Raw genomic sequence first — 14,620 nt, forward strand, 5'->3', positions numbered from 1 at the left:
TATATATATATATATATATATATATATATATATATATATGATCGATAGATAGATAATAATTTAGGATGCTGAAAATAGGCAATTCATTTTCCTGCCAACCAAACTTGTTTAATAAGTTAATTACACATCATAATTTCTGTTTCCTAGATTATTTCACATGAAGAGAATTATGTTACAGCAACATAAATTAAGCAAGCACCTGAACCATACGAAATTTCGAAATTATCTTGCTTATCGAACATAACACTAGCATGGAAGTGGTGAAGTTTCACTGATGTCAAAACTTATGGACTCAGGATTAACCGGGTAGAGATCATGAGCAGATGTAGTGGAAGATCCAATCCCTGTATTATCAGATGAAAAAATAGGTGCATGGCTTGTGCTGGAACCATCGTGTGATGTCTGCTGGTAATGATCCTTGATGGGTTTAAATCGCATGCCATCAGCATAAATGCTAGGATCTGATGCCACTTCCTTAATGCTTGTTTGCCCTTCAAGCATTCTCAGAGCTGCTGACATTGTAGGCCTTATCGTTGGTGATGCATTCGTGCATAAAAGAGCCACTTTAAGCATCCTTTCAGCCTCTTCCATGTTGAATTCAGATTCCAACCTTGGGTCCACTATTTCCATTAAATTTCCTTTCTGTTGCAAAATAAAGGCCTGAAACAGACAAGCACCAAAAAAAGATGATTAACCTTAAAATATCTAACCAAACCAAAAATTCCAAGATTATGCATAGAGAACTGAAATGCAACTGAAATCTATGATAGCAAGATACTTTGTTGTGAAAGTTTACCCAGTCAAGAAGACAAACAGCCTCATTTTTCGGCCTGTAACTGGCATTGCTCCTTCCACTGACAATTTCCAAAGCAACAACCCCAAAGCTGTAAACGTCTGCCTTTTCTGTTAGATAACCCCAGAGTGCATATTCTGGAGCCATATATCCTCTGTAATTAAAGAACATGACAGATTAATGCCTTCATAATACATGATTTTTTTGAGGATCAGGAATAAATATCCCGAAAAAGAAAATGAGGAGAAAGAAATTATGCCATGAAACTGACATGGTTCCTGCAATTCTTGTGCTAATGTGAGTATTCTCCTCCTCACAGAGCTTTGCTAGTCCAAAATCTGATATCTTGGCATTCAGGTCCTTATCAAGCAGGACATTTGTTGCTTTGATGTCTCTATGGACGATCCTAAGTGCTGATTCTTCATGGAGAAATGCTAGACCTCTGGCTATTCCTACACAAATCTTCTGTCTTGTTGCCCAATCCAACATCAGAGAACTTGTTTCTGAACCTGTAGTTAATCCATAAAAGAGGTTTCTTAACCAAAATCATTTCATGTTATATGGCTATAGTAGTTTCTAGCAAACTTATCAATGCCATTATGTTTACCAAAGAGTGTATATGCAAGGCTATTGTTTTCCATGTACTCATATACCAGCAGTAACTGATTTCCTTCAATACAACATCCATAAAGCTTTACAAGATTTGGGTGCTGTAAACCAGATATCATTCCTATTTCAGTCACAAATTCACGATTTCCTTGCCTGGATTTGGAAGATAGTTGCTTCACAGCTATAATGGTACCATCTAATAATTCACCCTGCATTGGAATTATTCTATGCATCAAATTATTAGGAAATCGTGCATTCAAATGCTAATGTTCCAGAAATTTGTCACAATCCTGCATGCTTGGATATGAGAAAATTTTGGAGCTTTTTATGAAAGTATTAGCTGTTTTACCTTGTATACAGGCCCAAAACCACCTTCTCCAATCTTGTTTGCGGAATCAAAATTGTTAGTGGCAGCTCTTAGTTGTCTCAAAGTGAAGGAACCAGTTCGCAGATCCAGCCCCTTAAGATCTGCCCAATAACAGTCAGTTCGGAAGGATATCCTTTATAGGATGCATAGAAATTACTTGACTGAAGTAAGTGAGCATTAGATGCATTTGCTACGCTTAATTTGTGTGTGCCTTTGTACGTGTATATGATTGCTTGACTTGAGTGCATATTTATTAAGAAAACTAACTGCAGGAATGCTTGATTCACCATGCCTTGTTCTCTTAAGCGTTTATCTTTAAAACAGAATTTCAAACAAAAAAATCCGTACCCAAAGAAAGCAAGGCATGCTGTTTAACTAAAAAGCTAATCCCTCATCATTTCAGCCATCTAATCATATTTCATTTTGAAGTTTCAAAATTATTTTTGTAGTATAGCAGCAGATCTAGTTGTCACCCTTATGATACCGACAATGATCTCAGCTTACATGATTATCAGCAAAACAGAAATGGGATAATAATATATCTTAAACACATTTTCCCATTCATTGTTGCTCTACAGTTGCTTTCATGGTTGTATTATCAGGTTGCCCATCTTTGATTGGGGAAAGGAATTAAGGAATCCATTTCTAGACATTAAAATAGAAGGAAGGGAATTGTGAGACAGCCACAAAATAGTCTGTCCCCAGACATATTCTGGCAATAGTAATGAAATCAAAAATGAAAAATTCCAAAGAGTGAATGATGCAGTTTCTTTTTGATACCTCTTTCCCTTAATACCCTGCCTCCTAAACAACCTTTCCACCAAAGAGTGCCTACAATAATGAAAATGAGGAATAATGGCAAAACAACGGCTCCAGCCACAATGAACTTCTTCCAGTTTTTCGGAGGCTTGAAATCTGTGGAAAATTGGAGAAATGAACAGCAGTGATTTCAAATTGCAGTTTATGATCTACATATATAAATAAATCCATACACGCCCACAGCAAAATTGCTAATAATATCTCATCATGCAACTATAATACGTCTATATAAACCATGAGCATAAACAGCATAAAATTTCTAATATGATAGGTACAACTTACCAGCTTCCATATCAATAGCAGATATGAGAGGCCCGTATATTCCTTTTTGTGGAGCAATTGTTGTTCCTTTCCCAACCCATCGAAAGCGGATCTCTAAAGTTCCATTCTTAACAACGGCTTTAAATGGTGTAATTAGTACTTTATCTACCCCTGGTGCTTCCTTCTTGATTTCAAAATCCTTCAATACGAGCTCATCCTAAAACACAGATTAAATAAAAATCTTCTTATGTTACAAGTAAACAGCAAGTAATATGAACCAGACTACCTGGATATAAACATCAAATATCCGTCTTCCCAGACTTTGGAAGGATCTGTTATCCCTGATTACTATCTCCGCAAAGTGAAGCTTCACAGTGTAATTCCCATTCACTAAACAACGCGCATAGTATGTGAGAGAGAGGGGAGATAGACGTGCATTTGTGTACAATTCAGAGTTACTCATTCTTAGCATGGACACATTTTTTCCTATAAACATGTTTGCTGTGTTATTTACATCCCAAAAACGTCCAGTGGTACTAACTGCCCAGTTGTCTTTCAAGGGAACATATTGTGCTTCACCTCCGTACCCTTCATCTGCTTCGTAGCTGAACTTCCCAATGGTGATTTCTTGTCCACCGCAGTTTATATGCAACGAATAACGATCTAATAGAAAATTAGAAATATTAACTATGCTATTTCAAAAAAATAAGAAAGAAATATAAAATATGTTAACTGAATATAATTTGATAAGTTCAATGATAACAGAACAGACATGAACAAACTTTGTTGCCTCATGTTGTTTTTGTTTTGTTTATCATTAACAGAACCAATGAGATTTTGAGTTTTTCTTTTTTCCTGTCAAATGAGTTCCCCTGTCTTGTTTTCAATTCCATTTTATATTTTGAATACCAAAGGAGAAGGCATAAAAAAATAAAGAGTATGTATCACCAATTTAGATGCCAATGTATGACAACCTTTTGAACAAGGAAGGCTGCGCAAGCACTCCACAGCCTTTCTGGAAAGGTAATACATGAAAAAGGCATCAACTTATATTAAACAAAAGGGAAGAAAGATAACAATTACTTTTTCAAAAAAAGAAAGTAAGGAATGAAGAAGAAAAGGAGCAAATGAGTTCCTAGTAATTTAATAAAGTAGAAGCTCACGAATTGTTCCCTCCATAAGAGCTTTTGAACAAATTCCTAATGAACCAACCAAGAAGTTAAATAGTTAATTTCCAAAATTTGAAAATGGAACTCACATTCTTCAATCACAGAAAAATATATGTACAAAATATAAGGAGATATTCTTACAGATTATCTCGGCAAGCAACTGGGACAGAAGTTTCAGAAAAATTATTGTAAGAAATATCGGTTGCACTGCACATAAAAATTAACCTGTTTTATGGCTGGGAAAAAGTACATTTTCAAATATTTTGGTTAAAATGTGGATACTTTAATGAATGTAGAGTTGGCTGAAAGTTGCTATGGGTAATTATTTCAAAATGCTAAAATAAAAGGTCAACAGAATTTCTTGCAGTTGTGATGTAGGATATAAGAAAACAAACATACCTTTTTCTAGGTCTGGTTGTGATCCAGTTCGGGATGGCTCCAGTTAGCAAGTTGTTTGCCAAACAGCTATACAATTATAATGTTAATTTATTGAACGCATCCAGACAAGAAATTTGAAGATTTGATTATTGAGGATAGAGTAATAACTCAGAAGCATTATAGTTCTGTATATAATATACACAGAAATGAAAAGGCCCTCTTTAGAGATATGCTAGCTAGCCACTTGCATGAATTTAGAATGCTTACATTGCCAGGTTATCATTATTAATTGTTGGAACTGGAAGATTCCCAGTCAATCTATTGAAACTAAGATCTCTGCAAGACAACAATTTTCATTAAACAAACAAAAAAAAAAAAGTGCAGATATCATCACTGATAAAATAGTCTACAGGGAACATTAAATAGTGTTTTTTTTTATTATTTTTTTATTTTTTAAGAAAGTGGTTGTGGTCAGGGAACATAAAATAGTTAAATCAAAATATGAAGTGCTTGATAAAATGTCTCAGAAAGGATTCAATATCAAAGTAGAATAGAGGAATTCAAGAATTGAGTGATCAGGGAATAGTATATTACAGAATTTTCAGACTTCCCATATTTAGTATATAGTCGGGAAAAGGTCCAGATATATTGCAGTTCCTCAACATCCTGAAATGTGATTATCATTATGTCAGCTCAAACACTACAGTGCAAACTATTCTGATTTTGAAGCATCAAAGTAAGAATGGCTCACAAATAATTCATTTTTGTCATGTTTCCTAAATACGGAAACTTAGAACCTTCCCCAAGTAGGTCACTGATCCTTCTACATGGTATAGAACATGTACACAAATATGTAAGATGTGCAATCGTAGAACAAGAGATACATAAGTATCTTAGGCAAGTAAAGAAGTACAAACTCAGAAGGCACAACTCACAGATCAGTTAAATTAGTCAAGACAGAAATGCTAGAGGGAATGGGCCCTTCAAGACCACTACCTTGGATCTCTCTGTTAACAAAAGCATTTGCAACTGTTTTAGATTCCTCCAGAAAACTAGTTTTGAGTATATTTAAAATTTATGACAAGGTAAAGGCACCTACAGCCTCTCAAGTTGTTTCCAACTCTGAATAAAACTTGGTATTTTCCCACTGAAATTGTTACTGCTAATCCTACTGCATACGGCCCAATACAAAATCAAGATTCAAATAAATAAAGCCTGAAGATATTGCTCTTCTAATATATATATATATATATATATATATATATATATATATATATATATATATATATATATATATATATATATATATATATTTATATTTTTGAAGGACTTACAAATCTTTTAAGTTGGTGATATTAGTGAGGTCCCGAGGTAATGATCCAGTGAGATTGTTGGCATTAAGATTGCTGTTTTTAACACAGAGAAGCATAAAACAAGGTAGCGTCATGTTATTTTTATAATTAAATGCAAATTTTGCTTCAAAAAAAATTGCAAATTTTATAAGAGAGGGTTGAAGGGACTCACAGATTCTCCAAATCAACCAACTTTCCAAGCTCAACAGGAACAGGTCCACAAAAAAGATTGTTCCCTAAGTTCCTGAATAAATATTCTCCCTCAAGATTACCACTAACCCAAATTAAGAAAGTTGAAATGATTGTAGATTAAAATAAAAGATAAGGAAAAAGAGACAGAGACAGAGACAGAGACAGAGAGAGTAAGCATACAAGTGTTTGAGCGAGGTGATCTCTCCCAAGTAACTTGGAATCTGACCTGTTAAGCGGTTCACTGAAATGGTCCTGCAGTATGTGCATTTATATATTCAGTAGCAGTAAGCATCTATTTGGTTATCCCCATTTGGAAATTGGAAGTGCAGAAGTTTCTTACAGAATTTCCAATTTTGTGGAAACCCATTCAGGCGGTATATTGCCACTAAGGTAGTTACGAGTCAGATCACTGAAAGTCAGAAAAAAGATTTTTACTTGAATTAGAGGTTATATTTCCATTTCAAGTGTCGAAAGATAATAATAATAATAATAATAATAATAAATAGGAAGTATTTCTTACAGTCCCTTAAGGAAAGGCAGCTTCGTAATTGATGTTGGAAGCACACCATCAAAATCTTGCTCTCTGAGAATACTGTATTTCAAGAAAACATCAAATCAAAATATGACAGGTAAAATTCCAAAATTTTAGAGTTCTAAATCAGTTGTTGCAAGTGATTAGGAAAAGATATCTAACAATAGCTTCCGATTAGGCAAAGTACGGTGGGAAAAAATCCATGACAGCTACTACCAATCATTACCAAAATACACCGTATTAAAACGTAATTTCACCAAACAGAAGCAAGCTTGGAAAGTGTACATGTGAAAAACATGGCAAAATTCATCCAGGCCTGTGTAATCGCAGAGGACACTATTGTTGTACTCGTAATTTTGAGCGAAGCCTGGTCGCTTCCAGATTGTATTGTTAATGCTGAAACGTTCTACTGTGAAATTCCAATCTTTTTTCCCCAGTTGTGTTGTAATTTCACGTAGAGCTTTATCTGCACAAACATCAAACCCATATCAACTTTAAATTTTATTTTTGAAGAAGTACTGGTCACCAGTTCATCAGGTGAACCCATTGAACGGGTTTGAGTCTGATAACAGTGATAAAGATTTAGTTGTAACGGAATTATCACTTTGATTTGAAAATTTATTTAGTACTCTTGATTTTTATTTATATATATATATATATATATATATATATATATATATATATATAAATAAAAATCAAGAGTACTAAATAAATTTTCAAATCAAAGTGATAATTCTGTTATATATATATATATATATAATGTCTAATGACTATTTTTATATTTTAAAGAAAAATAATTATTTTTAATTATATAAATAACGTCTAATAATTTTTATTATCTTACCCAAAATTCTGTATCTCATTTTAAGTGAATTTCTCTCAATTGGGTCTCAAGAAAACTATATTTAATACCAATATAAAGAGATTAAATCTATATCATTAGGTATATTATTTTTACTAATTAATCTTGTAAACTATATATTTTTTTTTATACAAACTCTTATTTGAGTGTGAAAATGTATGAAAATATACTAGTAAATCTTTGACTCATTTATTTTTTTTTTTATTTTACAATTCTACACGATAAGAAATTTTCTTAAACTACTAACACTTTAAAAAATAAAATGAGTGATTTATTTTTTCTATTTTTTGTGAGTACTAAGTTCAGTTTTACAGTCTTTAAATTTAAATATTTTACTATAAACTAAACTAACAAAAAGGAAGATTGAATTTTAAGACTTTAAAATTCTTATAATTGACAAAATTATCGTTGTCGTTTTAATTCTTAAATTTACCATATAGTACATGTAATATTATTAAAAATTATGATCTAGTGATTCTTTTATTTTATTTTTTTATTCAAATTTAAATTAAATTGATAATTATTTGATGACATACATTGAGAAATATATATTTAGTTCTATTTACAATAAAACCACAGTGTCACACTTCCAACACAAAAGTTAAATTATGTATGCATAAATATATAAAATTATTGTCCACTAATATACAGCTATTATAAATTATTTTAAGTATGTAACTTATTATTGCATCACATATATAAGTTTTTTAGCTAAATTATATTAAAAATCCAAACTTTTGGAGCTTTTGTATTTATGTTTTAATTCAATGATTTTAATTTTGACCTAACTGATTAAACCTTTAAAAATTGAAAAAATTATATCCAAATTTAAATTGGAATTTGGGGAAAGTGCAATCCTACTAATATGCCATATGACATTTTTTGTTTTTAAACGTGGAATCCACATACCACATCACTTAAAATTAAAAATCCCGCCCTCTATAAACAATACAGAGCACATACATATGATGAATAAAACAACAAAAATAGCTACTGCATGTTGTCTTTCTAGTTCAGGTTAGCAATCCAATATGTTTCTCTTCTAGCTCTCTATGCTAAAATGGAGAACAAGAGGTGCAAGTTGTTTCTTTAGATGGTGCTTCTGTTTGTACTTAGCTTGGCTTTGAGAATTAGTTCCTGCTCGGCAACCAATGGGGAGAGAAAACTTAGAAGCTTACGTAGTGTTTGTAGAAAAACCAGTAGGTGCAGAATCCATGGATCCAAAAGATTTAGACCGAAGATGTCAGTCATTTTTGCCATCTTCCACCACATGCTTAAACCAAACCCGTGTTCTATATTGTTATTGTTGGATTATTTATTTGTATCTGGATGTGAATTAGTAATTAATTGTTAGGCTCATTGATATATTAAATAATCTAAATGGATTGAATCATGTAATTGGGCAAATTAGTAATGGGTCAGGTTATCCATAAATTCACTAAGAAAAAGACCCAACTCTCAGTCATATATATATATATATATATATATATATATATATATATATATATATATATATATATATATATATATTCTGATAACCCCATTTAATATCGGTTAGAATTTGAATGTTGTGGATATCAGGAGTTGTGAACTTACCATTTCGCTTCCGTTCTTGATTATTCATAGAAAATCATGAATACAAGCGTATTTCTATATACACATAATCTATAAGGATTTAATTTATATTTTTTTAATAATTTATAGTGTGATTAGACTTTAAAAAAAAAAATCTTTTTATAATTTTTTCGAGGGCAATTGGCCCAGCTTGATCTGAAATTCCTTTAGCAGCTTGCAAACCCCATCATGAGTTCATCAACAGGAAATGAAATGAATCATTTATTTTACCTTCATCTGGAGGAAGATTCACAGATCGTGCTTCAACCGTGCACATTTGCAAAATAAGCATAAGCAAGGTAGGTCTTAAAATACCGGGAATAGCCTTCCTCTTCTTCACCATCCACTTCCCACTGCGCAAGCCTGTTGAAGAACAGGAAAATCCATAGAAAGATCGGGGCTTTCATGGGACTAAGATCTTGTGAAATTGTGTTGTGGTATAAGTTATATGATAAGCATGTTAAAATGTGTGTGCGTGTGCGCGCTTCTTTTTCTAAAGCTGATTATAATTGTGGCATATTGAAAATGTACGTGCTGCGAATTATAAAGGCAAGCATGGTGCAGCAAAGAGAATTTAAGCTAAGAACTGTGTTTAAGAGCGCGTAGCAGATATATACCTTCACCTGGATCCAAGGGCGATGGACCAAAGCAACCCACCATAGCTTGGAATAAGAAAAAACACTGTTTCTTGAATGTCAACATGTTGCAACAAGTAGAGAAAACTCAAATGATATGAAGTTTTTTATACGACGATGGTGCTTCATTTATAGTTTCTTTTTTTTTTGTTTTTGAATAATAAGAAATATCATTACTGCAAATCAGAAAATACAGCTGACAAGATAAGAACAGACGGATTGGACCCCCAATCTTGCAGATCAGTCCAAGAAATTACAGAAGTGGCTAATAGGTGTGCCACGCAATTTGCTGATCTTCTAATATAAACAACAGAATAATTAATTGCATCAAAATAAGGACAAGGACAAGGTCATCCATGTGAAATTTATTGCCTGGACAAGGACAAGGACAAGGAAGTCACTTTCAAAAATAATATTTTGCAGGCGTCTCTTTTTCACCCAACTGCTTACACTGGGATTATGCACTGTGTTTACATCGTGGGTTTTAAAAGGTTAAAATGACTTGACTATATATCTCCACTGGATTTCCATAAATATGCGAAATTATATATGTAATAAGCGACTCTTATAATATATTTTATATATTTTAATTTATGATAAATTAAATTTAAAAATATATATATATATATATTCAACCAATCTTGAATATCCTATTTCAAACCTATATAATTCTGTTAAATTAACTAAAAGCATTTCTGTACATTCTCAAGTTTGAATATAATTAGTAACCGGTCATTTTATCTATTCATTACGTGAATTATTTATTATTTTATTTTATAAATTGATTTATAATATATTTTTATATTTTTTATTTTCATAATTATACTATAAAATTTTGTTATGATAAAATTTTTAAGTAATTATAATTTTATTTAAAGTGTTGATAAATAAATAACTTATTATTTATATCATGAAGGTTTTTAAAATATTATTATTAAAATTTTTAGGCTATAATTATGAGAAATATTTTTAAAATTTTATGAATAATTTTTTATTAAATACTTTATATATACATATATTAAATTTTATAAATAATTTTCTAATGAATAATTTTTTTAAACTATTATTAATAAATTTTTCATTTTAATTTTTTTCTTCATAAATAAGTTTTTTCTTTTTTGACAAAATTGATAAATAAGTTTTTTAATATTTCACGGAATTGGCAGCAAATAGATCCTCAATATATAAAAGTTGAGATTAAAAAAAGAAAAAAAATCTGGAAATTGATTGATTGAGTTGCGGGATAAGGGTACAAAATAAGGGCCTCAGTTGCCTTCGCTTGGGACCCTGAAATTACACCTCGGCAGACTGAACCTTGAAAGTTCCACTCCGTCGATTGTACTCATGATTGTTTCACACTTGCTATGATTGAAAAAAATAATAATAAATTTACGAAAAATATAAAATATTTACAATTTATAAATATTAAAATATTTTAAATTTTAATTTATCTTCTTAGTGTATAGAATTTAAAATTATCAAAATTTTAAAATTTTATCTTGGCTATTTGCAGCAAAATAAAATAAATGAAATAATCCAGCAAATAAAAACGTTTTTTTGTAAACTATATTAACTTTTTTTTTTTTTTAAATACCATTTGTAAAATGGAAGTCCAACAACCATATTTAAAACAGAGACAACAAACCACTCTGGCTTTTGATCAAACACGCGCCTAAATTCATTAAAATTAAGCCTCTAAAATGATTTCATAATAGTGTGTTACATAACTTAATAAGAAGGCTTAAAATTTTATTATGTAGCATAGTCTTTATTTATATATATATATATATATATATATATATATATTAGGAAAATTAATGTTATAGTCAAAAACTGTGTAAATTAATATTACATATTAAAAATTAAATTAGTCACATTCTAATACAAATAGAAGAAACAATTAATGTTTAATCAAGATTATTTCCCAAACCTACCGAATGATATTTTAATAACCAAGACATCAGAAAAAGATTATGAACAATTTGCACAAATATTACTAAGGTAATATTCATCATATAATAAAAATTTATTTATATACATTTTTGTTGGTGTCTTATTATTTATTTTTTATATTTAATTTTTAATTTGTATTCATTCTTTTTATATTTTCATAATTTTTTTACACGCTAGTCTTAAAATATTTGAAATAAAAAAACTATAATCAATAAGAAAAGATATACAATCATATATTTATTCAATCAAATGATATATCAATGGTGATTATGCCGTCCAACGCGTGGACAAATGTCTAATTATCTTTAGTGGCCATGTATCGATCAAAATTAACGATTCCGATTTGTGATGTGAAGAAATATAAAGAGCAGAGCGAGGATGAATATTAAGAAGAAGAAAATGGAAAGTTGGAAACGACCAAGTCTTCCCACATATTTCCACACTATGATTCCCCAATAATTAATACATAGTTAATGCATATAGAAATAAAGTTATGGTTCAATCCTTTCACAGAGTTAGTCAATGAAGGAGATAATTGAATAACAAATCTCTTTTTGATAATTGAATTCCCCAAAATATATATATATATATATATATATATATATATATATATATATATATTTTCCATATACATTATATTATAATGAGCTATATTAAAAGTATAGTTTGCCTATACCAAAATAGCTTAAATTAATTTGATTTGATTTCAATCATTATACGTATGGATATATTTTATTGTGGTATTATATATTTTGTAAAAGTCTTTTTGACCCAAAAAATACTGAAAACTATTAGTAATGTCCATTAATTGAACTTGGAATTATCTTGATCAAATTGGCTTTTGGTTTGACTTTTCTTTATTATATATTATTTATTATCAATGTGAAAATCCAACATTTCTTCTTATACTTATCAAGCGTGGATGGAAGAAGTCCCTTCGCATCTTTTTCTGTTGTTTCCTCTGATGCTTCTTGTGGATCAAATTCTCGTTGTGGTATAAATTTATTACCTACTGAAAATTATATTATCATTCCTATTTTCACACGGAAATTTTTATTTATATTTAGTTGTATCTTTTTTTTCTTAATTGATTTTATATTTAATTTTCTTATAAATAATACTATAAAAATTAGAATTGTACAAAATTTGTGCATGTTTAGTGAAATAAAAATTCCAAACAACATTTTCATTGATGATTTTTTTTTTTTTTTTTGAATTTCTCATTGAGTGAAAGTGATGCAAAATTCTTATTAATTGCAAGGAAATGAACAGATAGTTTGATACGCAACTCTTTTTTTTTTTTTGGCTAGGTGTGAAAGGTTAGTTGACATACACGTTATCTTTAGTAGTTGCCATGTACCTTCCATTAATGTTAGCCACTTGTGATATTGTGGAATTTGAATTAGACTGAGAGGAGTCATTTCCTACAGTTTGATTTCGATTTTTTATTATGGTTTCGATTCATTCGGGTAAAGGCAATACAATATATAAAACAGTTTTCTTTTAAAATATATATATATATATATATATATATATATTTTTTTTTTAATTTTATGAGCAAGTCAAATTCTCAATAAAATCGTAAATTTCAATTTTAATACAGTTTAAATTTAACATTAAAAAATTATAAGCGTCTCTCTCTTTGATTTCATTTAATGCTAATATAAATTTGTGGAATCATTAATCGATTTCATCTTCCTAATTTTGCTGAGGAAGAATCATTAATGATTAATGATTAATCATTAATCATTAAGCCAGGGTCCACACAAGTTCCATGTAGAAAATTGTAGAGGAAGAATATTAAAAAGAAGAAAATGGAAGCCACATCTTCCCTTGACTTGCCAAACTATTGTTCCCCAATAATTAATGCATATAGAAATTAATGTCATGGCTCAATCCTTTAATTAGCCAGTGAGGGAGTCAACTGAATGCCAAAGGATGCATTAACATTTCATTTTTCTATGCTATTTCATATACGCTTCGTTTGAAATAAATTATTGTAAAAAGATAAATTTTTACATAATTATATTTAATTTTTATTTTTTTAAAAAAAATAATTAAATTTTTTTATTTTAAATATGAAATTTGATTAAGAAAATTAATTAAATTAAATTATTATAAAATTATTTATTCTAAACAAGGGGACAAAGAATGTTACATTTATATATCACTTCAGCAAATACTTAATAAAGCTCTGAAAATACAAATTATAACTAGATCACTGTACAAGAATTTGTTACAGCAACATAAATTCAACAAGTACCTGAAATATGTGAAATTGTGAAAGTATATTGCTTATTAATTATGCAACGTTAGTGTGAAAGTATTTCCTCCGTTTTATAAAAATAGACTTACTTTTATTTTTATATAAATTAAAAAAATATAATTAATATAGTTATTAAATCATTCTTGAACTAATAGAATTTACTTTTTCAATACATAGGAGCATATTAATAAGTTAATAAATAAATTATTAATTAAAAAGAGAAAATAGCCTATAATTTGAAATAGGTTAAAAAGAAAAATAAACTTATTTTTGTGGGACTAAGAGAATAATAAAGTTTTTATTGATGTTTAAATATATATATGTGGACTCAGGATTTTTTTTTTTTTTTTCCTTAAGATAAGGACAAGACGAAGCTAAGTGTGGCAAAAAAAGCCGAGAGAAAGAGAACTTGCTCAATGAGATTGTTGACAGAGGATGTGCTGTGAAGTGGATGGGCGAATTTGTTATCACTCCTTTTGATAAAGCAAAAGAAGATAACCTCAAAGCAGTTTGATAAGGCTTTAATGTCTAAGACAATCCCCTAGACATGAAGAGGGGCTGAATGTTCCTGGAGGGAGTTGATAATCACTTGCGATGGACTCAGGATTGACTGTGTGAAGATCATTTGTAGAGATGTAGAGGAAGAGGAAGAGGAAAATCCAACTAATGTGTCATTTAACACGAAAAAATTGGTGCTTGACTTCTGCTTGAATGATGGTGTTAAATCCTGCTAATGGTCCTTTGTTAGGGGGTTTAAATTCACACGGGGAGGTGTTCACTATTTAATATAATTCATTAAATCAAATTACACAAAATGG

At 30.0% G+C, this 14,620-nt stretch overlaps 2 protein-coding genes and 1 long non-coding RNA gene across 3 annotated transcripts; all 3 read right to left on the minus strand.

Annotated features, from left to right (window-relative positions):
- Window positions 1-59: 59 nt before the first annotated feature.
- Window positions 60-5,843, minus strand: LOC131175900 (probable LRR receptor-like serine/threonine-protein kinase At1g07650). Its single transcript, XM_058140590.1, has 17 exons — window positions 5,731-5,843; window positions 5,332-5,403; window positions 5,148-5,219; window positions 4,991-5,062; window positions 4,664-4,732; window positions 4,418-4,483; window positions 4,160-4,225; window positions 4,013-4,048; window positions 3,824-3,864; window positions 3,136-3,512; window positions 2,871-3,066; window positions 2,550-2,684; window positions 1,752-1,870; window positions 1,401-1,611; window positions 1,065-1,302; window positions 797-947; window positions 60-660 (listed from the first exon to the last, which is right to left on the minus strand). Exons 1-17 carry the CDS (start codon window positions 5,841-5,843, stop codon window positions 247-249), a joined length of 2,448 nt encoding a protein of 815 aa, XP_057996573.1. The 3' UTR covers window positions 60-246.
- Window positions 5,844-6,119: 276 nt separating this feature from the next.
- Window positions 6,120-6,584, minus strand: LOC131175951 (uncharacterized). The gene is made up of 3 exons (XR_009146058.1): window positions 6,461-6,584; window positions 6,281-6,349; window positions 6,120-6,192 (listed from the first exon to the last, which is right to left on the minus strand). It is a non-coding gene; the product is annotated as an uncharacterized LOC131175951 (long non-coding RNA).
- Window positions 6,585-6,653: 69 nt separating this feature from the next.
- Window positions 6,654-9,764, minus strand: LOC131175946 (uncharacterized). Its single transcript, XM_058140806.1, has 3 exons — window positions 9,566-9,764; window positions 9,180-9,311; window positions 6,654-6,938 (listed from the first exon to the last, which is right to left on the minus strand). Exons 1-3 carry the CDS (start codon window positions 9,648-9,650, stop codon window positions 6,685-6,687), a joined length of 471 nt encoding a protein of 156 aa, XP_057996789.1. The 5' UTR covers window positions 9,651-9,764; the 3' UTR covers window positions 6,654-6,684.
- Between the last annotated feature and the right edge of the window lie 4,856 nt (window positions 9,765-14,620).

This window comes from Hevea brasiliensis, chromosome 18 (genome assembly GCF_030052815.1).
Source record: "Hevea brasiliensis isolate MT/VB/25A 57/8 chromosome 18, ASM3005281v1, whole genome shotgun sequence".
Classification (NCBI taxonomy): domain Eukaryota; kingdom Viridiplantae; phylum Streptophyta; class Magnoliopsida; order Malpighiales; family Euphorbiaceae; genus Hevea; species Hevea brasiliensis.